The sequence below is a fragment of the Capronia epimyces genome, assembly GCF_000585565.1.
Source record: "Capronia epimyces CBS 606.96 chromosome Unknown aczIQ-supercont1.2, whole genome shotgun sequence".
NCBI lineage: Eukaryota > Fungi > Ascomycota > Eurotiomycetes > Chaetothyriales > Herpotrichiellaceae > Capronia > Capronia epimyces.
In genome coordinates, this window is record NW_006912905.1 from 1,263,106 (window position 1) to 1,289,053 (window position 25,948).

The 25,948-nt window shown below is 53.5% G+C and overlaps 10 protein-coding genes across 10 annotated transcripts; 6 read left to right on the forward strand and 4 right to left on the reverse strand.

Annotated features, from left to right (window-relative positions):
- Window positions 1–296: 296 nt before the first annotated feature.
- On the reverse strand, window positions 297–1,526 carry A1O3_02274 (N-glycosylase/DNA lyase; the record flags this gene model as incomplete). Its single annotated transcript, XM_007732415.1, has 1 exon — window positions 297–1,526. One exon carries the CDS (start codon window positions 1,524–1,526, stop codon window positions 297–299), a length of 1,230 nt encoding a protein of 409 aa, XP_007730605.1.
- Window positions 1,527–1,964: 438 nt separating this feature from the next.
- Window positions 1,965–3,648, reverse strand: A1O3_02275 (uncharacterized protein; the record flags this gene model as incomplete). Its single annotated transcript, XM_007732416.1, has 7 exons — window positions 1,965–2,585; window positions 2,633–2,707; window positions 2,763–2,882; window positions 2,930–2,967; window positions 3,025–3,310; window positions 3,379–3,534; window positions 3,583–3,648. The coding sequence occupies 7 exons, from the start codon at window positions 3,646–3,648 to the stop codon at window positions 1,965–1,967; spliced, it is 1,362 nt and encodes a 453-aa protein (XP_007730606.1).
- A 1,605-nt stretch (window positions 3,649–5,253) lies between these two features.
- A1O3_02276 (uncharacterized protein) lies at window positions 5,254–6,824 on the forward strand (the record flags this gene model as incomplete). The annotated part of the gene is made up of 2 exons (XM_007732417.1): window positions 5,254–5,335; window positions 5,383–6,824. 2 exons carry the CDS (start codon window positions 5,254–5,256, stop codon window positions 6,822–6,824), a joined length of 1,524 nt encoding a protein of 507 aa, XP_007730607.1.
- Window positions 6,825–8,743: 1,919 nt separating this feature from the next.
- On the forward strand, window positions 8,744–10,779 carry A1O3_02277 (uncharacterized protein; the record flags this gene model as incomplete). Its single annotated transcript, XM_007732418.1, has 7 exons — window positions 8,744–8,991; window positions 9,053–9,158; window positions 9,293–9,580; window positions 9,647–9,791; window positions 9,845–10,099; window positions 10,176–10,514; window positions 10,589–10,779. 7 exons carry the CDS (start codon window positions 8,744–8,746, stop codon window positions 10,777–10,779), a joined length of 1,572 nt encoding a protein of 523 aa, XP_007730608.1.
- A 799-nt stretch (window positions 10,780–11,578) lies between these two features.
- On the forward strand, window positions 11,579–13,562 carry A1O3_02278 (uncharacterized protein; the record flags this gene model as incomplete). The annotated part of the gene is made up of 5 exons (XM_007732419.1): window positions 11,579–11,606; window positions 11,663–11,688; window positions 11,740–12,882; window positions 12,933–13,194; window positions 13,303–13,562. 5 exons carry the CDS (start codon window positions 11,579–11,581, stop codon window positions 13,560–13,562), a joined length of 1,719 nt encoding a protein of 572 aa, XP_007730609.1.
- Window positions 13,563–14,968: 1,406 nt separating this feature from the next.
- A1O3_02279 (uncharacterized protein) lies at window positions 14,969–17,086 on the reverse strand (the record flags this gene model as incomplete). Its single annotated transcript, XM_007732420.1, has 1 exon — window positions 14,969–17,086. The coding sequence occupies one exon, from the start codon at window positions 17,084–17,086 to the stop codon at window positions 14,969–14,971; it is 2,118 nt and encodes a 705-aa protein (XP_007730610.1).
- Window positions 17,087–17,593: 507 nt separating this feature from the next.
- A1O3_02280 (uncharacterized protein) lies at window positions 17,594–19,564 on the forward strand (the record flags this gene model as incomplete). The annotated part of the gene is made up of 1 exon (XM_007732421.1): window positions 17,594–19,564. The coding sequence occupies one exon, from the start codon at window positions 17,594–17,596 to the stop codon at window positions 19,562–19,564; it is 1,971 nt and encodes a 656-aa protein (XP_007730611.1).
- Window positions 19,565–20,166: 602 nt separating this feature from the next.
- On the reverse strand, window positions 20,167–21,099 carry A1O3_02281 (uncharacterized protein; the record flags this gene model as incomplete). The annotated part of the gene is made up of 2 exons (XM_007732422.1): window positions 20,167–20,993; window positions 21,051–21,099. The coding sequence occupies 2 exons, from the start codon at window positions 21,097–21,099 to the stop codon at window positions 20,167–20,169; spliced, it is 876 nt and encodes a 291-aa protein (XP_007730612.1).
- Window positions 21,100–21,815: 716 nt separating this feature from the next.
- On the forward strand, window positions 21,816–23,378 carry A1O3_02282 (uncharacterized protein; the record flags this gene model as incomplete). Its single annotated transcript, XM_007732423.1, has 2 exons — window positions 21,816–21,842; window positions 21,891–23,378. 2 exons carry the CDS (start codon window positions 21,816–21,818, stop codon window positions 23,376–23,378), a joined length of 1,515 nt encoding a protein of 504 aa, XP_007730613.1.
- A 1,140-nt stretch (window positions 23,379–24,518) lies between these two features.
- Window positions 24,519–25,533, forward strand: A1O3_02283 (uncharacterized protein; the record flags this gene model as incomplete). The annotated part of the gene is made up of 2 exons (XM_007732424.1): window positions 24,519–25,251; window positions 25,367–25,533. 2 exons carry the CDS (start codon window positions 24,519–24,521, stop codon window positions 25,531–25,533), a joined length of 900 nt encoding a protein of 299 aa, XP_007730614.1.
- Window positions 25,534–25,948: the final 415 nt, after the last annotated feature.

Below are 25,948 nucleotides of genomic sequence, written 5' to 3' on the forward strand. Positions count from 1 at the left end.
ACTGGTGTGCAAGAGACATCAAACTCTCTCTCCTTATTCCTAGAACTGTTCAAACCAACCTGACAGAAGTTGAGTCCGTCAAGATTCAGGGGGTCCCCAACGATTACACGTCTACTTTCGACTGACATGGACTCGTGGGTTAAGCTCCGTAGCAGTATAGTAATGAACAGTTTCTTCTGAAACCGAGTGACGCGTGGTCCACCAGTCTCGACTAGGTATACCCTATACGCTTCCTCAATGGCATGGTCTCCTGTTTTGTATATTCCATACTTCGTTCCAGAACTGTTTCATGCGCTTCATTTGCGTCGTTGCCGTTTTACCCGCTCACTGCTATTCATGACCAATTCTTCAACCTTCACCACTACATTCCGTTCATCCTGTTCGAGCTCTCGCTTCACGGCAACCCGCCGTACAGTCTGCTGTTGGCGGACTTCAGGCTCGGCTGACGGGCGAGTATCTCCTTTGATGCTGACCTCGGCTTTCGTCGTCAAGCGCTCCGCAAAGGCTCTCAGGTCGGCGGTGAAAAGAACACTGTGCGCCCAACCAGCCTCTTTCCCCCATAGCTTCCGAAAGTGGTTGGCTACAGCATCGTAGGTTGCTTTGGTCAGGCTGCTATGCTTGCCTCGGCCAAACTTGTAGTCGCGCTGGGCTATTTGCCACACATGTGTATCTACCGGGACAGCCTCACCCCAGCCCAACCCCATCAAGCAAACGCAGTCCGCGACCTTGGGCCCCACGCCCTGTAGATCCAGCAGTTTCTCGTGAGCTTCGCGGTAGCCGTCCCGACCTTCAGGCTTCATCTGACCACCAGGTGACACGGTGCGGCCGTAGGCGGGGCTTTCCGGATTGCGCAGTCCGTCGAGCCAGCCATGTTCGCGCTCTTCGGCCACCATCTTGGCCGTCCGAGAGATATATTTCGCTCGATATCCGAAGCCCAGTTCTCTCAAGTGCGCCTCGACGTCTTTGCCGGTGAGCGCGTCCGGTTCTGGAAAATCGTGGTATGGTCGACCGTCCAGCGTCGCGATATATCTCCCGTAATGTGTGCACAATTTGTCCACCATCTGCGAGATGCGCACGATGTTGTTGTTGCTGCTGCAGATAAAGCCGATCAGCGCCTCCCAGGCATCCTGCCGCAAAATCCTGACGCCCGTGAACTTGGGCGCTTTTTTCTTGAAGTTTGGGTCTGAGGCGGACCATTGCGCATAAAGCGTCTCAAGATCCGGCTCGAGATTGAGATAATGCATGATCAGGCTTTTCGTGTCGTCGGTTTCACTGTCTTCGTCGACTGTAGGTGGGATAGACGAGGGAGGGGTGGGAGGAGCCTCGCAGGCGCTCGGCCATATTGATCGATAACGCAGATGCGACTTGTCCTGCGTCAGTTGTACAATGCGGCCGCGAAGTGTACACGTCCACGTCTGGTCGTCGGATTGCCGCCAGCGGAATGACTGGCCACAGCAAAGGGTGGTTGCGATACAGAGTTCGTTCAATGAGACCGGTAGCTTACGCCACTCTGTTATCCTGGACATTTTTGGTCCTTCGAGTCTGTAGTTGAGGCACACCAGTCTGCTTGCACAGAGCTTAGCAGAGTCGGACCTAGTGACCAGCGTTGAGACTGCAGCGGCAGTGTTGGATGGGGCACTTGTTGAAGATTCCTCTAAATGTGTATCCGTACAGAGCACTCCAATAAACGACCCCTTTGCCTCAAGACTAGATCGCGACGCGTCTGCGCAGTAGCGCGTAAAGTGGTTCTAAACTATCCTGGGGGGAACATTGCCGCTCTAACACATGTTAGGAACATCTATTTTCAATATGGCATGTGATTAATTACATCGCCATCGTGAATTGAATAACAGGACGAAAAACGACGTTGTCTTACCCAAGCTCAGGTTTGGCTATTTACTATTCAGCGTCCATCTCTCATTCCCGTGGTTCAAAGACAACGCTCTACGCTACTCTGGGCCAGCTCAAGACCCGACCGGTTTCTCTGTCTTAGGCTGCCCAAATGTAGCTGCTATCTCCCTGCCAGTGAGCACAGCATCGCCATGGTAGACGACATTCTCATCGAGAACAGTGTTGGTAAAAATCAAGTATTCGTGTCTCCCCTTGAGGATCCAGTAGGCACCCCCCAGGAGCACCACTCCCGCAAGGATGGCTATCGCCCAATTCATGTTCGCGATGTCCCCGGCCACTGGCACATATTGCGGGAAAACGTAGAACAGGACGACAACAATACTCCAGAGTAAGGAGGCTATGTTGACAGCATAACCCCATCGACCAAGATCAAAGTGCGGGCGGGGAGGCAGGTGCTGTCGGCCCTTCAAGACTACGCACAGAATCGGGACGCAGTAGGAGACTTGCAGGGTGACGCCGCCGCCGGAGATGATTGCGTAGAAGGCTAGATCACTTCCTAGAACAATTAGGCCAACGAGCAGGTTAACCACAATAAAGGCGATCATGGCCCGGAGCGGCATCATAAAATGCTGATTGACTTGTGCAAAGTAGTCGGAGAAAGGGAAGGCTCGGTCGCGAGCCATTGACCATGTCAGTCGGGAGCCAGCAGCGTTGATGTTGACGATAATCAAATACTGAGATGTTGTCAGCTTACTTATCTAGATGGAATTTTCACACTCACGTTCAACCCCATCATCATGATCGCGCACCAAATGCCACCGCCGTACGTCGAGTCCAAGGCGTCCATGAACCATGCCTGGACACGGTCAGTATGTCGAGACATTTCATTCCGATCGTTGAGTAGCACTTACCACATAGGAAGAGGTGGCCTCCAAGTAGTCTTCCCAGTTCGGTCCGACCGTGTAACACATGACAATCATTGAAAGCCAGGCTGTGACACCGGACCAAAGCATCGACCACATCATGACTCGCTGTATTTGATGAGCAAACACATTAAGAGTCATTTAATCCGACTTACAGGAGCGTCACGAGAAGCGTTCTTCATCTCTTCGACCACTAAAACATCAGTCAGTTTCAGGCCTAGCGAATGGTAGGCTAGATCAACGCGCTCACAATGCATCACTCCGTCGGTCCCGTAGAGACCATAAATCGGGACATACATGCTGAGGATAAAGACCCAGCCCCTAGATGTCCAGCCGGAGGTGTTGAGAAACTCGGTAAAAACAAACTTGGAACTGTTCTTATCGGCCATGACAAGAAAAACGATGGCCCATATGAGGCCATTGCTGATGTTGAAAAACGCCCCAAATAGTTGCAGTTTTGGAAGATACTTGGGCATCAAGTTCGATACAGCCGGTGCGATCAGAAAACCGGTGTAGATTAACCAGGTCATCCAAGCCTAGAAGAGAATCAGTGGCCGAGGGCAACACGATAGATCCTGGAAGATTGAATGGGGAGGGCCCTTACATGCCAATGGACTTCGGGGTGTATGATTTCAACCAGGGCAGCTACGATCTCTGCGCTATTCAATGCACAGCTGCTTGTTGTGGAAATCTCGCCCACCAGCACGCACCAACCCACCACGTAGGACAAGAATCGGCGGTATTTCTCTGGGGCAACGATCTGCCTTCCGGTCAGTCATTGTAGTGTACCTGATGGTGGAAGGTTTACCTGTGTATAGAATTGTTGGCCGCCAGCCGAGGGCCAGAGGGAACAGTATTCGGCCAGCGAAGCCATGACCAACAGCTGACCAAGTGTAACGAGAACCCTTTATGCGTTTCAGGTAGGTCAGCGGTGGGCTTGTTGCAGGTTTGGTGTATCCATATGTGTACTCACGTTCCCCAGACCAGACAGACAGGCCCTCCGAGAGTGAATATGTAGTAGAACATGACAATATTACAACTCCAGGAACAGAGAATTGTGGTCTGGTATGCCATTACTATAGGGTTTAGATCAGCCTTGTCATGACTTGGGTGATGGTCAGGTCTTACAGCTCCAAAAGCCATATGTTCGCTTGAGCTCCGGCTTGACGCCGAGGCTGATGAGCTTGATGGCATCGCTGTCAGCGCTGGCTGAGTCCTGCTGGTCAGAACCCATCTTGGCCCCCATGATACTTCAGCTGCTGGAAAAGAAGTGCTTCGTGCCGGGGAGCAGCGAGCAAGCTTGTTTCAACACATGGAATGGGACATTTATGTCTCTCCTCCTAGGAGAGATTCAACGCCCCAAGGTGCGTGTATGAGGCTGTATAAGTAGGATAGAAAAGAGACAAGAAATATCAACTGCTTAGGATAGACTGATGTGGATCGCGTTGGTGTTCAGGGTTCTCAATCTTGATACCCAAGAGGGATTAGCATACCGGGCTTAACCGCGGCTTGTTGGCACTCCACTGTTGGCCACGTTCGAATCCGGGCTCCCAACATTAGGGACAGGATGAGGTAGACTTGATTGGGGTGGGAGAGCAGCGGCCGGACATATTCATGTTATCGGCCTCCAGCACACTGCGGGGGAAGAGGGTGGGACGAATCAGGTGCTGGTTGTTGCTCTGATGTGCAGCCGGTTGAGTGCCGGTGGTCTGCTTGTTGTCTGAGCTTGCAGCAGGGGGCGTCTGTAGCCCCAGCGGCATCACCCGTCGTCTCTTCCCTGTGGCCATTTCTGTCATAGTTGTCCTGCGGTTTGCACATGCCTCTGCAAAATGCCCCAGGGTTCCGGCTCTTTTTGATTTCCCCCTGTCCTATGTAATCACTAATGCCAGCAACACCCTTTGAGGACGGAAGAAGTGCATCCGTACATTCGTCGTACTAGTTAGTGTATAAATCTCAGGGATCGGATCTTTCGGGGGATGTTGCTCCCTGCACTGCCCGGTTTTCTGAGGGTGGAACACCGGAGGCAGTAGGTGTTGGAGGAGGGAGGAGGGAGGAGGGAGGACCTTGCCAATCGGCACGTACTCTGTAGTCTGTAAGAGTTTATCATCTCTAGGGGACGAGGGGCTCTTGCTTTTGAGGGCCGTGGCTCTGTCACAGGTGTTGACGCTCGTCTGCATTTTCCGGAACTTCGACAGCGTCACTCAGGCTTGTGACCTCAACACCCCTCTTCGTGGAAGGTCACGTGCAGCGGTTTCACTCTGTGGCGTGCGCTGCTTACTCCTGCCTACTCCTGCCTACTACTACTGCCTACTACTGCCTACTAACGGAGTTCCATACGCTTGGGTGATAAGCCGCTGCTCCTCTCTCCGTAGTCTCCGTTGCCACTTCATGCGCTTGTCGTCCGCCCCGGATATCGTCAGTCTCATGGGTCCGGCATCCATCTCAATATGACGATCGGCCTCGTGCAATAGCAGCCACTATGGCGGCTCCCGCGGCTCCATCTCAGCTCGGTGTTGAGGTGAAGGCGTCTCCCCAGGCCTCACCCGCTATCGGGACACAAGGTGCAATCGCGCAGCCCACATTATTAATCATCAGGCTGACCATCTAGAAGACTGTCCTACTTGTGTACGCCGGAGGATTCGCTGCGACCGCACTCTCCCAAAGTGCGCCAAATGTTCGAAGAAAGGCCTCACCTGTCCTGGTTATGGCCCTCGATTGAGGTGGGCCAATGGAATAGCTGTTCGTGGCCATCTCAAAGGTCGCACGACGCCGTATATCGACAAGCCGGTAAAAGCGAGTGCCTCGTCCAAGGCCGCCAAATCCCCGAAGACTGAAAGCGCCCCTCCCCCGTCGACCTCCATCATCGATCCTCTAGAGAAGTCGTTTCCCGATTTTCCAGACCCGGCCACCAGGTCTCGACTGCTGGAGCATTACGACAAGAATATTGCCGGCCTCATGGTCTGGATAGACTCTGACAAGAATGAGTACCGCCGCTTGGTTCTCCCACTCGCCAACCGTCAGCCAGTGCTACTCCTCGCAATCCTTGCCATCTCTGCACAGCATCTTGCAGTCACCACCAACGTCGAGTCGAACTTCTCCGCTCGCGCCCGTGATGCAGCGGTCAGCATGATATCAAGCCAAATCCGTCAGGTCACAGGTCGTCTTGCTGCTGGGTTCGACCTGGGAAGCGAAATAGATGTCGACACGGCCGTCTGGATGCTCGCCTCGATGCTAACGCTTGCCAATTATGAGATGGCAGAGTCAGAATTAGGGGCAATAGCGGCGGACTCTCATCGGCAGGCCGCCCGCACATTGGTGAATGCTCTTGCTACCACAAAGCATGAGAACAACGACCTGTTTAATTTTCTCAGGAACCAGTTATCGATTTACGACATACTGGCCTCCACCACCGCCTTTGAACCGATGAGCTTTGGGGGAGCGATTCTGCCCGCTCCCGACCATTCCGATCATATATTCTCGGAGTATCTGTTCCTTTTGCAGCATATCACGGGGACATGCCGCCAGCATTGTGAAAAGGGGTCAGCTGCGGGCTCGAGCGTCCCTTCCTTATCGCCTGCCGATGTCAGGTCTCGGTTCGAATTGGCTCGAGGGTCAACTCTGATGGCCGCCGGCTTGCTGGAATTAATTTGGGATGCCAAGCGGCGGGATTTCATCCGGATCGTCGACATATATCATCATGCCGCTCTGCTCTATACTTACAGATGCCTCTTCCAAGGTCATGTCGATGACTCTTGTGTCAGTGCTTCCGCCACAGCATTATTCGAGCGGTTGAGTCAGCTTGAAGATCATGCCAGTTGCAGGCAGAACTTGCCGTGGCCGGCGTTCATCGCTGGAACCGAATGCCAAGGCATTCGACAAAGAGAAATGTTCATAGCCGACATGTACGAAGACATTGCCCGATATATGGGCTTCAAGCACTACTTGGAGGTTCTTCACTTTTTGAAGGATCTTTGGTCGTCTAAGAATCCAGATTGGCTTGCGTTGGCGCGCCACTATAGCGCTAACGGAAAGACAATCCTTGCAGTTTGAGACAAGTTGACTGTGGATTGGGTCAAGAGTTGGGTACGGGTCCGGCCTCGCATATACATTTGGTCATCTTCTCCTTGCCGAACACGGTATCGTCGCCTCGACCGTTGAAACACAACGATGGTCGAGCAAAGTATGGCTTCGTTGGCAGCTAGCGTCGAGCACATCTAGGTCGGTTCTTACACGACTGGCCGTGGCTCCCGACACCACTCTGTGACCGAACACAAGGACCAGAACGCCAGTTATGTTTTGGTACAGCTTGGGAGACAGGGCACATGTGGCCCTCTCGCGGCCCAGCACCGATGCTGCAGAGGGATGCTCCACTTAGGATTAGGAGTTGGCAGTCATCTCCGGGAGCTGGGAGCTGGGAGCCCGGCATGTGCGGCCTTGACCAATTGCGCGAAGCGGTGACGACTGCAACAACTGGCCAGGAGAGCGGGGATTTCTGTTATGGTCGCAACACCTTCGTAGATAAGGCGTCAATGGTCTCTGGGTTCGATTGGCAGTGCTAGGAAACCTAGTTTTCTGCGAAATGCCTTGCGGCATCTCTCCGTTCGCCAACAACGCTAGTATTGTATGTCCGAATGGTGAACCGCGTCCAAGCACTAGGGTAAGGAGGGTAAGTGAGCAATCATTTCTGCTGTCGGAGGGCCCTATATTCCGGGGAAAGCTTTCGAGGCTCAATAGGACGTCACCGACGAAGTGAAGCTGTCTTGAAGGTGTGGTAGGGTGACTTGGCTTCCTTTCACAGAGGCCTGGAGAGTTGAGCAGAGCCGACGGCCTGCGTGCGACTACAATGACCTTTCAACGGTAAATGCTGGGTTGGGGGTATGCTGTCAAGGGAGGGGACGATTGCTGCAAACACGAGCAGGGCGGAGATTGGCAGGCATGGTTTATTGATATACGGGCTCAATGATAATGCAACCATGATGAAAATGAAAACAACACCACGGAGTACACATAATTACTCTGTTGACGTATTAGTTAATTATAATTATATATACCAAGTATACCAAGTATACATCCGAAGCAGCAGAGAAGCCGAGCCCTAGAGCCATCCAATCACACAGCCCCAACCTTCGAGGCCAAAGGACAAGGCTATGCCGCAACGGGGCATTCGGTAGAGAGAAGCTGGACGTCCTGCGTCTTGCGGTCTTGCCTCTTTCCTGTCCACCACGAAGTGGGTATCGTACGTCCCAGCAGCGTGGTGAGTGGTAAGCCAGTGACACGGGGCGGCCAGCTGCTTCATTGGGCGCATCAAGAGAGAACTGGGCAACTCCTTAGCATTGGATGCAGACTCGATGGATAAGAGCACTCGATCGAGCATAAGGTCCGCGACAGCCACACCCACACCCTCACTCTCGCGGCATTACTACCTTGAAATGCCCGTTTCCGCGTCGGATCGGCCGATATTATTCTCGAATTCGAAGTCGACTTCTCCACCATTGCGGTGGCAAGACCAGTGGCCGTGCCAGGCTTATTAGGAGTCAACCCACACTGCACATTGGCAGGCGAAGAGAATGCTTGCTGGAGGTCGACCGAGCACGGGCGCGTCGACCAAACTTCCCCTGGGTAGCTTATTGACTCGAGACTCGAGCTGCGTCTGCGAGAGAACCTTGTGGCAGTAAGTACCTACCTAGGTAGTAGGGGTTGTCTTTTCCACCTGTACCTGTCCTAGCCACAGCCAGCAGCCAGCCTTGCGGGATCTGTCAAGATCAAAGACGAGACACACAGCCCTTTATATATTATATATATATATATAACCCCGCGTCCGAGTCCAAGTCCGCGTCCGCGGCGCCCAAGGCACAAGCAAGGCCCAAGCCTGAGCCCAGGCCTGAGCCCAAGGACTCAATTTGCCCTTGAGACAGACTGCGTTGCGGACAGGTGCCTGAGGCTACGGCGCGCGACCATCGTCCGGGACCATGGTCTTGAACCGGCGTTTTCATCAGCCGCCGATGATGCACCCCCGGCGGCGGGCGGACATCAGCAAGAGGAATGTCGACACTCTCTTCCAGTCAGCAGACTTCCAGCATGGCGTGGCCCGGCGTTTAGCAGGGGCGGTGCAGATCCCGACCGTCACCTACGACGGCATGGGCCCTGTGGGCCAAGATGCGCGATGGGAGATTTTCTATGAGTTTTCCGCCTACTTGAAGGAGACGTTTCCCAAGCTGTGAGGGTTTGCGCCCGCCCCATCGGTCGGTTGAGCTGTCTGCTAAACAAACTGCTCCCAGATATCGAGCACTCGTCGTCGAGACCGTCAACGAGCATGGCTTGTTATATTCCTGGCATGGGTCGGAGAGAGAGTTGAAGCCTCTGCTGTTCATGGCACACTCCGATGTAGGTGTATTGGATTGCATTGCGCAGACTGGCTTATTCCAGACTGAGTAATGGTTCTGGACTCCATATGTGTTTGCCAGGCCTTGCCTTTCTGCCGCCTCCATCTGAGATCCGTGCTGACCTTCCTCGCATAGGTAGTACCGGCCGGAAAAGCAAACTCCAACGAGTGGACGTATCCCCCCTTTTCCGGCCATTACGACGGAGAGTTCATCTGGGGTCGTGGCTCCGAGGACGACAAATCCAATCTGATCGCCATGCTGACAGCCGTCGAGTGTTTGCTGGACTGCGACTTCAAGCCCGATCGGACGCTGGTCATCGCGGTCGGCTTCGACGAGGAAGGTGGCGCCGATCAAAGCTACGGCGCGAGGTGCCTCGCAGAGAGGTTGATCAAGAGATATGGACAGAACGGCGTGGAAGTGATTGTACGTCGGTCATTGCAAGGGCCAAGGCCAGGGCCGAGAGAAGCTCGGGCGCTGACCGAGTTCTAGTTTGACGAAGGCATCGCGGGCATCGAACAGCGCTATGGCACAGAATTTGCCTTGCCGGCGACGGCGGAAAAGGGCTACGTCGATGTCGCCGTCACCGTCACCGTCCCTGGAGGGCATTCTTCTACGCCGCCCGATCATACTGCCAGTCCGTGCCCGCCTTCGACATGGGCTGCGAGAAAGCTGCTGACCGTGCCGTAGTTGGCTTCTTAGCCCAAGTCATTGCACGCATCGAGGGCAACCCCTTCAAGTCGCAGCTGATCCGGCAAAACCCAACCTTGACCTTTCTTCGCCAAGCGGCACTCTTGTCCAAGAACATGCCTGACGACTTGCGCGACGCCATACTGGAAACCCATTCTTCCAAGAAGCTCCTCGAGTACATGGATGCGGATCGCGAACGACGTGCTATGGTCAGAACATCCACAGCGGTGGATATGATCCAGGGCGGGGACAAAGGTAAGGGTCAAGGGCGGCCAACCTTCTCAAGTGTCGTGGTTGATGCCAGGCTGACCTGACCGTATCTCCACTGCAGTCAATTCGCTTCCCGAAAACGTGACTGCTCTCGTCAACCATCGCATTGCCATCCAGGACTCGGTTCAAGACGTGAAGGACCACTACATCCAGTTGCTTGCTCCTTGGGCGGAGAAGTGGAATTTCAACCTCGACGCCTTTGGTGAACGGAGACAGGCCAAGAACATTCCCTGCCGGTCCAGCGCTGTCACTGAGGGTGGAACCCTGACCCTGACTGCTCAGTACGAGCTTGAATCATCGCCGGTTTCAGAGTGGGAAGACCCTAGGTTCCGATGGCTCGCCAGCACCATTAAAGGTGTGTTTGGGGACAACGTGGTCGTCGCCCCAGAACTGCTCAGTGGTTAGTTTGTCTCATGGTCATGGGATTCCCGCCCGGTCTTGGTCTTGGGCCGCAGCAAGCTGAAGAAAATCCAGGCAACACCGACACGAGATACTATTGGAATCTGTCGCCGCAGATCTATCGCATGTCGCCGTGGCGTGCCAGTCATGACCCGCGGGGGACTCGTATGCACACGGTCGACGAAAGGATGCCGGTCAAGGGTCTTATGGAAATGGTCAGGTTCTACCATGAATTTATCCGAACCGTCGACGAGATGCGCGTGTGAGATATCTGAAATCTGCACATCCAGTTAGATGGTATATGTCCTTGACCAGCTCACCGATTTGTGCGGATCGATCCCGTGGGTGGTGAGATGCTTTGGGTTGTGTGCTGCTGGCTGGGACAGACCAACATTTCATCCTCTAACTATGCCTTTTGTTTTTTGTTTTTTCTTTGTTCTTCGTTCTTTCTTGAGCGATGTAAAGGCATCCGGCAATGCAGTTAATAAGTGGTGACTGGACAGGGTATGCAGTAGTTGTCCACCTAGCAGGAGGAGGCAATCACTTTCATCCTTGGAGCACCGCAGAGGACATTGTTCGCTGAGGGAAGGTTGACATTGAGAGGACATCATACTGCATACTCTATACAGAGTACTCCGCAGATGCTAATTAATGATGGATGCTGGATGCTGGTTACTGACTCTGGATAATACTATTAATTTGTTAAGTATGTAGACACTCGACGTGGACTCGGGCGCGGCGGCCTGAGCCAATCACCGGCGGCGGCGCCAACGCCAAAAATTGTGTCTTGAGCCAGAACCAAAAGTGGTCGAGCAGAGCAAGGTTGTTAAACAGTCTCATAGCAATAAATCGTTCAGTCCATCCCGCCTCCCTACAGCTTCACCCATCCGCCCGTTTGTCTCCTACGCCACCATTCGTCCATCACTGCATCGCATTCCGCACCGTCACCTCCGCACCGTCACTGGTTGTCGCGGGAACTGAGAACAAGAACTAGCAGCCTGCCAGTATTGCGTGCCTGCGCCCAAGCACAAGCACATTGCAAGATTCCGATCTTGCGCAGTCACCATGAACGGGGACAATTATTCTTCGAGAGGTAGGCCCGCCGTGAACTCCTGCGCTTCTCCTCGACCTCTAGCTGACCTTGTACAGAGTCGGGGCGACCCAGAGACCACCATGTACGCGTGGCCACCGCGAATCGATCTGAACAACGTACTGACAAGCCTCAGGGTTCGAGGTATGATCGCGACGACCGCAGAGACCGTGGAGACCGTGGAGACCGTGACCGAAACCGAGATCGAGGCGACCGGAGACGGTCGAGATCCCCGCACCATCGACCAGCGCGACGTGACTACGAGGGCGACACATATTCCTCAAGTCGAGACTATCGAGCGCGGGAGCGAGAAGACAGATATGGCTCTAGACGAGAGGATCGTGGCGACTGGGACAGAGAACGAGGGCCGAGACGTCGTGATGACGACCGGCCGCCGCGGAGGGATCGCGATCTCTTTGACGACAGAAGAGGAGGCGGCGGCGGCGGTGGTGGTGGCCGCGACCGGGGCGGACGAGAGGACCGCGATGAATTCGCCGCCCAAGCGCGCGGCCACAGGAACAGTCCCCCTCCCAAGAAGCGCGAACCCACCCCCGACCTCACCGATGTCGTGTCCATCCTGGAGCGCAAGAGAAGATTGACACAATGGGACATCAAGCCGCCGGGCTATGAGAATGTCACGGCGGAACAGGCCAAGATGTCGGGCATGTTCCCGCTGCCGGGGGCGCCTCGTCAACAGCAGATGGACCCGACTCGACTACAGGCGTTTATGAATCTCCCGTCGAGCGGTGCTAATAACACGGCGCTCAAACCATCCAACGCGCGACAGTCGAAGCGGCTGTTCGTCTACAACCTGCCTGCATCTGTTACCGAGGACGGTCTCGTGCAATTCTTCAACCTGCAGCTCAACGGCCTCAACGTGACCAAGAGCAGCGACCCTTGCGCCCAAGCCAATATTGCCGAGGACCGAAGTTTCGCTTTAGTCGAGTTCAAGAACGCGTCTGACGCGACACTTGCCGTGGCCCTGGACGGCATCACGATGGAGGAACACCATAGCGAGCTGAATGGCAATGGAAACGGAACCGCCGCGCCCAAGGGGTTGGAAATCCGCAGGCCGAAGGATTACATTGTTCCATCCGCCGATGACGACGCCTACACGGAGGGAGAAATCTCATCGGAAGTCCCCGACACTGCAAATAAACTGGCCGTCACCAATCTTCCTCCGTTTTTGACCGACGACCAGGTCATCGAACTGCTGAAGGCATTTGGAGAGTTGAAGGCGTTTGTTCTAGCTCGGGAGCCCGATACTCAGGAGTCAAGGGTAAGTTTTAACTGTTGATCGACTTGGACACTACTAACCAACTTTTGCAGGGCATTGCCTTCTGCGAGTACGCCGATCCAGCAGCCACCCCGGTTGCCATCGAAGGATTGAACGGCATGGATCTAGCCGGCAATCCGATCAAAGTGACCCGAGCCAGTATCGGCTACCAACAGGCCGCTGGCCTGGACATGGGCATCAACGCCATGTCCATGTTTGCCGGTACCACCTCCGACGGTCTTGAGGAGACCCGGGTTCTACAGTTGTTGAACATGGTAACTCCCGAGGATCTCATTGACAATGATGATTATGAAGGTGAGACACCGTTCTGCTGGGGCTGGTTTCAAACACAGACCTCTGCCCCCTTTTCCTTCGCGCTGAGTGGCTCGAGTCTGTACTAACCGGTCATGTGTGTGTGGTTAGAAATCTGCGAAGACGTCATGGAAGAATGCTCGAAATACGGCAAGATTTTGGCAATGAAGATCCCGCGCCCCTCGGGCGGCAGTCGACAATCCGCGGGCGTGGGCAAGATCTTCCTGAAATACGAGGATGCCGAGTCTGCGAAGAAGGCGTTGCAAGCTTTAGCCGGGAGGAAGTTTGCCGATCGGACTGTCGTGACTACTTATTTCGACGAGGTATGTGTACACCCCCAGCCAAGATTGGTTGTCAACGCCGGTGCTTGAAGGAATGGTTCACTGACTATCAATCATCATCATAGGCAAGCTTCGACGTCAATGCGTGGTGAGGGTGGGGAGGTTTTTTGGCCGTTGTCGGTGCGGTGGGAAAGGATATGTCCACTGACGGCGCGACGAGGACGAGGACGAGAAACGCCTGGCCCGCTACGGTGCTCCAGCACCAACCTTAACTTGGCGAACGTCCGGGGGGTAGGGGAATGCCAGAACCCACCTACGACGACCTCGCATCGGTTTCGTTTCGATGAGCACGGTTGCCTGGTTGGTGATTGAATTCTACTGCGCTCGGTACGACAGCCCGCGTGATGCAATCGTCAGCACTGGCGACTTTGACGACCACGCCATCTCGCATAAGGGAGGAGGAGGGAGGGAGGCAGGGAGAGGGGTTTGCGGTTTGCTTGTATGGTTCAGTGCCTCAAGGCCGGCCTACCCTGGCGAGGTCGCGAGGTGCCCTGCCGCACCGACCGTCCGTCTACCATGGCCATGGCCAGGGCCAGCATGCCAATCGTACCTCGATCTGACAAGTCTTGCAGTCGACATGGGCCAAGGGACGTGCTACGGGCTGATTTTGGCCACTGCCACGGCCACTGGCACTACTACTGGACAAGACGAGCCAAGAATACTACTTACTGTACCTGTACTTGCAGCTAGCAGCGGACAACTGGCACCATCGCATCGCATTGCATTGTCGGACCCGGAAATGTGGTCTTGTATATGTAACTTTACCTAGCTAGCCCTTTTTAAAAAATTCAAGGAATCCGAGCTTCTGCTGCTCGGTCTACTTTTCTTCCTCATCTATCTACACTATGTCTTTGTCGTTCTCCAGGGCGATAGATCCGTAGATAGATACATAGATGGTCTGGGTCGCATTCCATCCCATCCCAGCCCAGTCTACTACACGGATTATTGCGTTGTGTTCTCTAAGTGTGGCTTGTCTAACTTGAACGTGACGGCAGCAAATGTGCGTATTCCATGCCGCAGGTCAACCACGTTCAATCAATCAGTAAAAGTTGATCCATCGTCCGTGGTTCGAGAGCTGACAAGGTGAAAAGGTCAAAAGGTCAAAAGATGTGAGAGAGCGTGTCAATGCCGTTCATTCATTGCCACCTATATACCATTTGACAAGCCATCATCCACCCGTCTCCAAGCCTCCAACTTGTCCGTGTCCGTGTACGTGATGCCACCGTCTATCTCTCTTTTCTGGTTGCACATGTCCTGGGTTGATTTGTCTTGCCAGTCAGCCAGATGGTCATGCCTGCCACTCAATGCCGTCGCCGTCGCGTATTCATAATGGTCGTGTCCCCCCTTGTTCTTTTATGGTCGTGCTTCGCTCAATTCCCAATGCCGACCCAAGGGTTCTTGTAACAGAAACCAACCGTAATGCAATGAAGCTGGATTTACTCATCTAGGATCAACTTGGTGATCTTGCCGACGGCGATTGTCTGGCCTTGGTCTCGAAGCGTGAATCGGCCAAGCTGGGGATGATCTTCGAACCGCTCGACGCAAATCTTACCTCCGCCACTCGTCACCTGGAGCCGGGCGATGATGTTCTGACCCTTGGCCGCAAATGGCGGAGGCTTTTTGCTCTTGCGCCCGGTCTTGGGTTCAAGCTTATGCAAGAGCGACGCGAAGGTGACTTCTTCCGTTGCGGCGTGGACGTGGATGACGCAGTTGAAGCCGGCCGACAGAATAGACTTGAGGTCAACAATGCTGATTTGTGCTTCGAACTCGTTGACACAGTGCACAAGACGTTTCGGCGAACACAACACAAACCCTGGCATGATATCTTCTTCTTCGATGCCTCGCAGACGCATGCGCACTTGCTCGCCGGTCATCGCATACGGGATCTCTTCCTCGGTCTCACCATAGAGTGCCGCAATGGCGACTTCCTCTCTGTTTGGCATCATAATGTAATTCGAGTTCTTTTGGACCACGCCAGCCTCGATTCGCCCTTCGATCATGGTGCCCATATCTCGGTATTTGGCACCCACCGGCATCATGAACGGAGCATTGACGTTTCGTTGGATTTGCGGGAGGTTGTCTAGGTATTCAAGCAACGACGGGCCATTGTACCAATTGGCAACTGTAGCGGGGATTCGGTCCTTGACGCCGACACCTGTCTGCGCCGAGATGGGCATGAAGGTCGAGTCTAGGCCGATTCTTTTCTTGAGATACGGTTTCAACTTGCCCACGATTTCGTCGTACCTTTCCTTCGACCAGTTGACTGTGACATCGTCCATTTTGTTGACCGCCACAACCAGTTCTTTGGCGCCTGTTGTCTTGATCAGCATGGCGTGCTCTTGTGTCTGCCCGCCCTTTTCGAATCCGGTTTCAAATTCACCCTTTCTGGCGGAAATGACCAGGATTGCCACATCTGCCTGTGCCGCACCACTCAACATGTTCGGCACGTATGTCTTATGGCCAGGGGCATCGAGAATGGTGTATCGCCGCCTTTCGGTTTCGAAGAAGCCTCGCCCAACTTCCACAGTCTTTCCCTTTGCTCGTTCTTCTTTGTTCAAATCCAACACCCAGGAGATATACCAGGTTTCTCGACCGGCATCTTTTGCGTCCCGCTTGTACTTGTCCAAGGTACGGTCGTCCACCATACCAGTCTGGATGAGCACCTGGCCACCCAACGTCGATTTTCCAGCGTCGACATGCCCGATGAAAATGATGTTGACATGTTCTTTCCCGTACATTTCCTCTAGAACTGACGCTTCAACGTCGGCCGTCTGTTCTTGAGCAACTTCTTCTGCTGTTCGTATCTTCTTGGACTCAGCCGGCGTAGGGGATGATTTGCCGGAGGAAGGTGCTGGAGAGGTTTTCCCCGTCACCTTTTCACCAGTCTTCTCGACGGCCTTTGCTGCAATAACCTTGGATCCTGCTTCTGCCTTTGCTTCAGCCTTTGATGGTTCTTTGGTCGTGGGAGAGGCAGGTTTCTTGGGCGATGATGTCGATGTGGGGATACCAATGGACAAGACTTTAGCCTTGGGGGGTGCCGCGGCTGGCTGTGCTTTGGGTGCCGAGGGGGTGGCAGCAGAGGTAGCAGCGGGAGCCGGCGCTGGTTGAGTTGTGGATTTCGGTGCGGGCGCTGCTGATGGTTGGGGGTCTGATTTTTTGGCAATGCTTATAGGGGCCCCTTGTCGTGGTTGAAAGCCTCCAGGCGTCTGATTATAAGCGGCGAATTGGCCACTGCTGTAGCCTTGATTGTAGCCCAGATTTGGCTGTTGTTGTTGCTGCTGCTGCTGCTGCTGCTGATACTGGGGATATTGACCGTAGCCTTGGCCTTGGCCATACTGAGGGTACTGGTTGTAGCCCTGCTGTTGGCCGTAACCATAATTCTGGTAGCCATTCTGCGGGAAAGGCTGGCCGGGTTGGAAGGAGGAAGCACCAGGCTGAAAAGAAGAGGCTCCGGGCCTGAAAGTGTTGGCATTCAAATTCAGGTTTTGTGTCTGCTTTGAAAGGTCTTCATCCTGTGCCGCAGCGTCTTCCCAGGAATCGTAATTGCCCGACATTGCAAGGATCGAGGCTCGAACTGAGGGGAGGATCTGTCTGGGGAGCGGAACAAAAGAGGCGTGTCAATGACTGCAGGCTGGGAGTCGAGAGGTGGGAGCGCAGCTGCGTTGGGCGTCTACGGAGCAGTCATGCGGTGGAGGGGTCTGTGATTCTTTTGATATTTGACGGCCACTTTCCACCCGCCAAAACTGCCAGAACTGGAGTGGCGCAGGGGCTAAGCCTGATTGGGAACTCTGCTTGGCAGGACTTTCGAATGACGTCGAATGACCGCGTATTTCTGTTTGCGTGTTGTTCACGGCATATCAGCCACAGCCAACTGGGATGATGAGGCTGCTGCGGGAAAAGAATGTACATGTATCACATTCACTTCACGCGGCACTCTCCACCCGTCCGAGATTTTGCGTGTATTGGGCCCTTTGCGGAGCAGCAGCAACAGCAGCAGCGAAATGTTCAGGCGATAACTATGCCGAACAGGGCATTGAGGTAGAATCCACGTCTCCTTCAAGATGGATATCTTCTTGTCCAAGGTGACTCAACAGGCAATGAATTATGCCATCCGCTCTGGAGTCACCTTGACAGCTTCGTACGCGATCAGACAGTCTACAAAACTCCTCAACAGCGCCCCCAAGAGCAATGTGCGGGATGAACTCTTCGCTCTCCAGCAACGTCTCCAGCACAAGATTCGCATCGTTTCCCCCGCAATTGATATGATAGAATTGATTGCAGCTCGGGGCAACACTTCACTGGAGTCGGCGGTGGCGTTGACGAAAGAGCTGCGCCTGGAGATCCAGTCTCTCGGTCAACGATTGGCCAGGGCTGCTGATGCCTCTGAGAAAGCAAATCGGAAGAACAGAGCCGGCAGGCAGGCCGACCCCCAGAGCGAACTTGAGTTGAAACTCATTGTAAGCGACATCAAAAAGCTGATCGAACGGATCGAAGATGCGGTTCCTCTCATTAATCTCGCCATTACTACCTCCGGCGCAAGCCTGTCTACGTCGCTACCCCATACAGTGTCCCCCTCCCGACTGTTGCAAGCTAGTACATTTCTCACCGCTGGGGACACTGAGTATCAAATGTCCCCGCAACATGCTGTCCAAATCGGTCCCACATTCACCCTCACAGTCTACATGCTCTTTGCGGGTCATGACCGCCCACAAGACGAGGAGGACATCCGAGAAACGACCTGGAAAGAGGTCATTCACAAGGCCAGGGTCAAGTTGCGGCGAGTTCCGCTTGATGTGGTGACAGGGACGGGATCGGGGTCGGATGCAATACCGTCTGTGGAGATCTCATCTTCTACTCCCATTTCAAGTGCCGATACTGGTAATATCATACCTGCCGATGCCCGTGCAGATGAATTTGCATACCAAATGATGATCATAGAGGATTTTGACGACGATCGCGTCCACGATTTTGAAGCAGATCAGCCTTCCCCAGGCCCATTTGACGATGTGAGACTTGCGGGCATCCGTGAGATGATTCCCATCCACGAAATCTCCAAGATATTTTACGCCGACACGAGCAAGGTTCTCAACATCGGTTCAGACGCAGAAAGCAACCATCCGGTGTTACTCCTGAAGCGGGACCCGAATGCCGTGCCTCCAAGAAGAATGATGGAAAGGGACGATCTCGTCGACCAAGAACATGAAGAGGCCACAGAAGCCACGACACAGCAACAGCAGCATCTCGCCGATGACTTTCACCAGAGGGAGCGAGATCCCTGGCGCTTCCCACCTTCTCTGGATCCCGAGTGGATTGCCATCGAAGTCTACACCGAATCCGAGTCGGACGACTCTGAATCCGAGATCGAAGACCCCGATTCTTCTCGCTCGGACTTTGATGTTGAAGCCTCCCAACTCGCCAACTCAGTGTCCAGCATGCATATCGCCTCGCCTGGGTTTCGGACCGAACTTCGCACCAAGCAGTCCCCGCCTTGGGTGAACGCGATCAAGACATCCCTGTCACTGTTAGAGCTCCTTCTCCGCCTGACCTCCCTGCAACAATTCCAGCAACAGTCCCACCTCTCTATTCCCGATGAACTGCTCAATTTTTTCCTCGAGGAGAGCGCCTCCACCGGCGCAGGCGGCGATGAGAACTACAGGCAGGCCCTCCGCGCAGAGGCGCGGCGCCGAGTTGGGTGGGACCCATACGACGAGAGTCCTATGAAGAAACGCGGCGAGGATTACCAGTACTACAGCCCCAGCCCGCAGCCGAGTCCGGGCAACTCTGCACCGCATGACGTGACCAGTCCCTGGAGCCCGCGTGATGCGCAGATGAGGTCGAGTACTGCCGTTGCGGATTTCCAGTCATCGCCGTCGCCGAGAGCGTCGCCCCTTCCGGGGGATCGGGGTCGCGGGAGTCGCGCTTCTTGGTTGAAGAGGAAAGATGAGAGAAAGGGAAGCCCTCTCAGGCCGCGGACAGCTGTCTCTGACGAGGGAATTGGGACGAGCCCGGCCAGCGGAGTAGACAAAGTGTGAGTCTACTGGGAACATTGAAATTACCTGCGAGAAAGACATAAATGGCGAGGAACGGAATGAGTCATGACTGGTCGCCAATAGAATTGATACCCCTAATTGTTTTACACGACGGTGAGAAATTGATCAAGCCATCAAAGAAGAGATAGCTTCTCGTTCACCACCAAAATAAGTTCACACAATTGGATCCTGTTCTCCCCCGAGCAGCGTCAACTCCAAGGCCTACTAGCAACCCGGCCCGTGACGCTGCTCTCGCTCTGCTTCTCGCCATATTGACTGCCAGTGTAAGGTTGTTACGTTGAGCAAGCGGGCCGTGCCACCCGTTTGGTGCTGCCAAAATGCAAGTTTCGCATGTCTCTCGATATAACCTGTGCACAACTAGGTCCATAGGTTGAGGAATTGGGTCATAAGATCCCCGGTTTGTATTTCAGTCATTCAGAAGCTGGCGTCGATGTGCGACAACAGTGGCAGTCGAGAGTAGAAGCCGAAGAATGATCCAGGTCGAGTGACGTGCACTTAGAGCGAGATAAAGGGCTTTCAACTGAAACTCCGCATACGGAAGAATCAGCGTGTAGATGGAGTAATTGTAAGTCTCATCCTGATTTTCATCTGACTCCCATTTGCGCTCTGATCTGCATGATTTGTGCCCTCTCAGTCGGCGAGAACGAATCTATCGTTCTTTGATCCATGGCCAATACTTGTTGGATCATCTCTTGTTGGGTCAGAGTGGGTTGTAGCGCGGCCGGTTGTGGTTGCTGCGTCGGTGTGGGTGTGTAGGGCTGAGCCGGTCTAGGAGGCATTTGTCCAGGAACGACGGGATATCCAGGGTATTGTTGTAGGTTTGATTGCGGAGGAGGGATGTTTGTAGGTTGAGGCGGTCTAGCGGCTTGCTCAACCACTTGCGCTAAGACTTTGGGATCAACGAGATTCATCAGAATGAGAGCTTGAAATATGGCAAACGACAGCTGCGGCGCGGCTTTCAGAAGGGACGTTGCTTTGGCAGGGTCGGAGATGGCTAGTGCTTTCATCTGCGTGAGGACATCGAGTAGTTGCGGCGGTGGGACGGTCGAGAGCGTCTGTGAGATAGCATCGGTGCATCTGAGATTAGGAGGCAAGTCGACGCCTGTTGGCAGAGGGGCAAGTGTGCCGGCTCCGGCAGCCTGCAAGCCGTCGCCGCCCGGAGCGTTTGACTGATCATAATTTGTAGGCACAGAATCCTTCTCGTTATTGTGAGGCCAGTCCACTCGAATCTTACGGCCGTCGATCTCAAAATCGTTCAAATTCCTGACCGCGTTTGCTGCGGAGTCCGCGTCTTGAAAGTCTGCAAACCCGAAACCTTTGGATTTGCCAGTTTCTGGATTTGTCATGAGTCTGAACTTGACCACAGTTCCCGCATAGCTCAGGATCTTGACTATGTTTTCCTCGCTCAAATCTACAGCGGGTCAGTAAGACTGATGAGGACGGTTGGGAAGAGAGGCAGGCGGCTTACTGAATGGGATGTTGCCCACAAAGACACTGCGGCTTTGGCCCGGCGCCATGCTTGAGAGGTGCGGAGGTGCGGAGCTGAGGGACTCTGAGGAACTCTGAGGGACTCTTGAGGAAATCTGGTAGTTTGAGGTGAAATATGGAATGGAAATCTGGTAGGTAGAAGTGAAATACAGAATATAGAGAATCAAGACATAACTGACTAGATGATGGACCCAAATACTACGGTTTACTACATAGCACATATACGAAGTACGGAGGAGTACGGAGTACTGGAGGTAGTATGGAGTAGTAGGACGGAGTACAACGCCGTGCCGTGCAGTGATGGGATTCACTAAACTGCTCCGAACTCCATCCCGTTTGGGAATGGGGTGATGCCGCCCTTTGCTCACCCTTACTATTGCTTCGCTTGCTCATTTCTTCGACCATCTCAGCAGAGCGCACCGATATCGATCAACACGTGTGGAGCGACATGTTAACATCTGTACGGAGCAGGTCTACAGCGTTTGCAAACTCACCAATGATGTGGATCCTTAACTTGAACCAACGAGTCGATGGTCTTCAAGGTTTGTCAGCGACCAGCTCCGATATGCTTCCGCGGAGGCTCTTTCAACTGGCTCTAGTTCTTAGTTCTTCGACAAAGCCCAAACCGCTTTGATTCGGAAGCGAACAGGAACATGATCTGTTATACTCCGCACAGCAAAGCAAGTAAGAGCGCCGTTTACCTTCTCGTTGAGCTTGATCAACACCCAGTACCACTAGAGCTACAATGGAGGGCTCGAAGACTCCGAGAAAGGTATGTTCTACGAACACTGCCATTCATTCTACTTTGTAGACCCTCTAGTTAATGAGTATAATACAACAGTCATGTGACTTCTGCTACCGGCGCAAGATCAAGTGCGATGGACACAAGCCTCGTTGTTCACACTGTATCACGTATAAAACAGATTGTACCTATACAGCACCAAGTCGCAAGTCCAGACCGAAGAAAAGACGGAGCTGTGCACAGATCGAGGATGGCACCAGCATCAGCAATACCCAAGGTCGATTGCAGCACCTAGAAGCTCTACTGGAGCAACTTACTGAGCGTGTAAAAGTCGCTGAAAAGCACAATGAGGTTCAGGCTCAGATACGACTCCAGGAAGAGAGACCAATCGACACGGCAACGCTGTCAACGACCACGACAACGACAGCGACAAGCAAAGGCGGCGATGCAGACCATGACAACAATCCTCCTAAATTGATGTTTCTCCCTCCTCTACAGCAAGTCTTGCACATCGTCGAAATCTTCCTCCAGAAGTTTAACGCAGTACTACCGCTATTTGATGCCAAAACCCTTCTGCGTCTAATCCACGACTTCTACAGTCTTGGACCCCAACAACGAGATCCGGTAGCATGGGCTGCGATCAACGTGGTGCTAGCTCTCGCACACCAGAAGGCCCTAGTGGGCAGTAGTAGTCCCAACTGCTCAGTCGAGTATCTCAGCAGAGCGGAGTCAGTGCTCTCGGAGGTGGTGCTGGGCGATATACAGTTGCTCAACATCCAGGTTCTCGTGGGCATGGTGATGCTACTTCAGGCCTCGCTAGATCTCCGGTCATCGCTGATCTTAATCGCTACAACGATGCGTCTCGCACACAGTATTGGCCTGCATGACCGTACCTCCTCAGCACACCTGGATCCCACCCACGCGAGACAGCGAGCTTGCGTCTTCTGGATGGCGTATATCCTCGACAAGGATCTCAGCATGCGCTCGAAACAGGCATCGGTCCAGCTTGATGACGACATCGACCTCGACCTGCCTTCACTTGAAATCGCCGGTTATCAGATCAATGCTAGGGGTGAAATCGCTGACGACAGCATCGGTGCCGGTTATGTCACCACCGTGGACGGAACTGTGAAGATGAATTACTTTGTGACCCGCATCCAGCTGGCTGTTATTGAAGGCGGCGTGTATGATTATCTGTTCTCCACACGCTCTCAGAAACGGAGTAGGGAGGAGCGTTCCCGCGCACTGGAGAGCGTAGCTTGCGCTCTTGAAAAGTGGAAAGCTTCCATCCCGCCCGAGTTCAGCACCGCTATGGCCTTGAGAAGAGTCCGTCCTGGCATGCTCCGTTTCCTTGTGGTGTTGCACTCCACCAGTCTGATGTGCACAACTCTCCTAAATCAGGCGAATGCCTGGAACGCTCAGTGGGTGGACAGTATACGCAGGTATGCGAGAGAAGGCACCATACCACTGCTACCACCTCAGTGGGAGGCGTTGGTGGATGAGGCGCGTGATTTGATGGTCTTATTTGGGGCTTTGCCCGTACCAGATCGATGGAACTTCTGGTAAGTACCTTATCCACATCAGCATCGCTAGGTACGAGATGGTAGCAGCGTCCATTCGTTCTCACTTGTATACTTCACACGGATCCCGATCCCTGCTCGATGAGGCTGATCAAAAATGATATTATATTAGCATGACGGGGTGCTCTCAAATAACAGCCATGATGCTGTTGACGGCCAACAGCATGCAGAGATCCCAATACGATCAGCTGTCCTTGGATGGCCAACTTGTTGAAGCTGGTTTGCGAACACTTGACAAAATGGCCGAGGAGACCCGGAGTGAAGTATTACTGTCCTTGCGGGACACTTGCGCCGAGTTGAATCAGGACGCCCAGCGAAGACGCGTTGAAGACGCGTTGAAGCCACCATGATGGCTGATACCGCCGACTTCTCCATGTGTTTTGGAGATTCTCAGGGAGGACCTGGGGGAGATGGGCTTCATGGATATGACAATGATAGTTTCTAAAGTAGAAACACCAACACCATGCGCGTATTGTAATGGCCTAGATCGGTATAGGATTGAACTATCCTGCTGCAACGACGAGAGGCTTGAATCACTCAAATACATGACATGAGTCTGAGCAATATTTCCAATGTGGTATCACTACCATCATAACCATCACCACTGGTCACTTATACTTATACTAGAATGATTTAGTTACAGAATACAGATCTTCGATTGACTAAGCAAGAGGCCGCGGAGGCTCTTCCGATTCCGTCTACTTTGAGCGGATATCCTATCCGTGCGGTTTTTCCCCAGCGCTTTGTAAGTTCCTATCCAATGTCTGTCAGTATGATTAGGTCGACAGTCCGCTTGTGGGACCAAAATATGATGCCCAGTGGCAATATTCGACATGTTCCTTGCCACCATCTTGCTAGAAGGTCTGGTCTGATTTCGGACCGTTTAGCTGCCAAGGTAGTTAGATATAGAATGTTAGCACGCGTGTACAAAGTATAAGTAATCTCGATTCTCCAGGGCCACCAGTCGAGGGAAATTCTCTGCTTCTTCTTGGAACAGATAAAGATATAGACTGATCAATCACTTTGTGCCCTGAAAGTTTCTTGGAATTGGACGAACCTGGAAGCAATCGATATACAGACAATCCAATATCCCTTGTCAACGCAGTTCACCTCGACCAACGCAACGATGGGTAGCAACGCGAAGCTTTATCCAGGAAATCAATTCTTCAAATCCTTTACCAAGACATGGCACAACAAGTCTTACCCCCAAATTTCTCCCGCCCGGCCCGAGCTAGGGACCCCTGGCAGAGTCGTCTTCATTACGGGCGGCGGTAGCGGCATCGGCAAGGCCACTGCAATCGCCTTCGCGCAGGCTGGTGCCAAAGTCGTCGTTATCTTCGGGCGTCGTGTCGACAGACTGCGATCGGCTGCCGAAGAAATCCGCAAGGCCAACCCCAATGGGACAACCAGCGTGATTTTTGAGGGGGTTGATTTGAGCCAGCGTGTCGCCGTCGACGCCGCCTTCGCCAATGCTGTCAAGCAGGCTGGCGGAGCTAAGATTGACGTCTTCATCCACAACGCCGGTATTCTCCAGACACTCGGCCCGGTCGCCGGCTACGACGAGAAGGAGTACCGCACAGGTCTGGAGTTGAACATGATGGGCGCGTTCAACACGGTCCAGGCCATGTTGCCCCTGCTGGCACCCAAAGCCAAGGTGTTCAACGTCTCGTCGTGCATTGCACATGTCCTTCCCATGCCTGGTTCCTGGGCCTACGCAGCAACCAAGGCGGCAAACACGAAGATGTTTGACTACCTGCAGGCTGAGAATCCGGATTTCCATATTGTCAACGTCCAGCCCGGCGTCGTGGACACCGATATCAACGCCGGAACGGAGGCGGCAGGGGTGGGGCAAGATGATGGTAAGCAGATGTTCGGTTTCTTTTTCTTTGGCTTTTCTTCCCACTTCTTCCATCTCTATGCGTCTCCATTGTTCAATTGTCTGTCTGTATTGCGGTGGCTGATTGCTATTTGTAGTTGAACTCCCTGCTCACTTCCACGTTTGGCTTGCATCCCGTGAAGCCGAATTTCTCAAAGGAAAGTTCGTCTGGGTTAACTGGGATGTGGATGAACTGAAGGCTCGTGCCGACGAGATCAAGAACTCGCTACTCTTGAGAGTGTTGTTGAACGGTGTGCCATTGTAGTACTGAAATGGCAGAAGAGGATGATTCATTATTCCCTCGTCGAGGTTGATTCTGTGTAAAGCATAGAGTCGAATAACCATATTCAAGGCACTGCTCGGTAATTCGAGCGTTGACATGGAAAACCACCATTAGTAACGTGTAAACAACTAAGGTCAGCATGGAAATATTCTAAACAATCGGAAAGGTGACAATGTCTAGCATGCAGTACTCTGTACGGATACTACACAGCGCTTAGAAAGTCTCTCATCGCTCACTCGCAACACGCGCGTTGTCCGTAAATACCGACCCCGCCCTCTCGGTGTTCCTCGACATACATCGATCCAGACCTCCGAGAGAGAAGATATGCAGTCGAACATAAAGTTGAAGGGGTGCAGACGGGGTGAGTAGAGGTGAGGTTAGAGGGTGAGGATGAGTC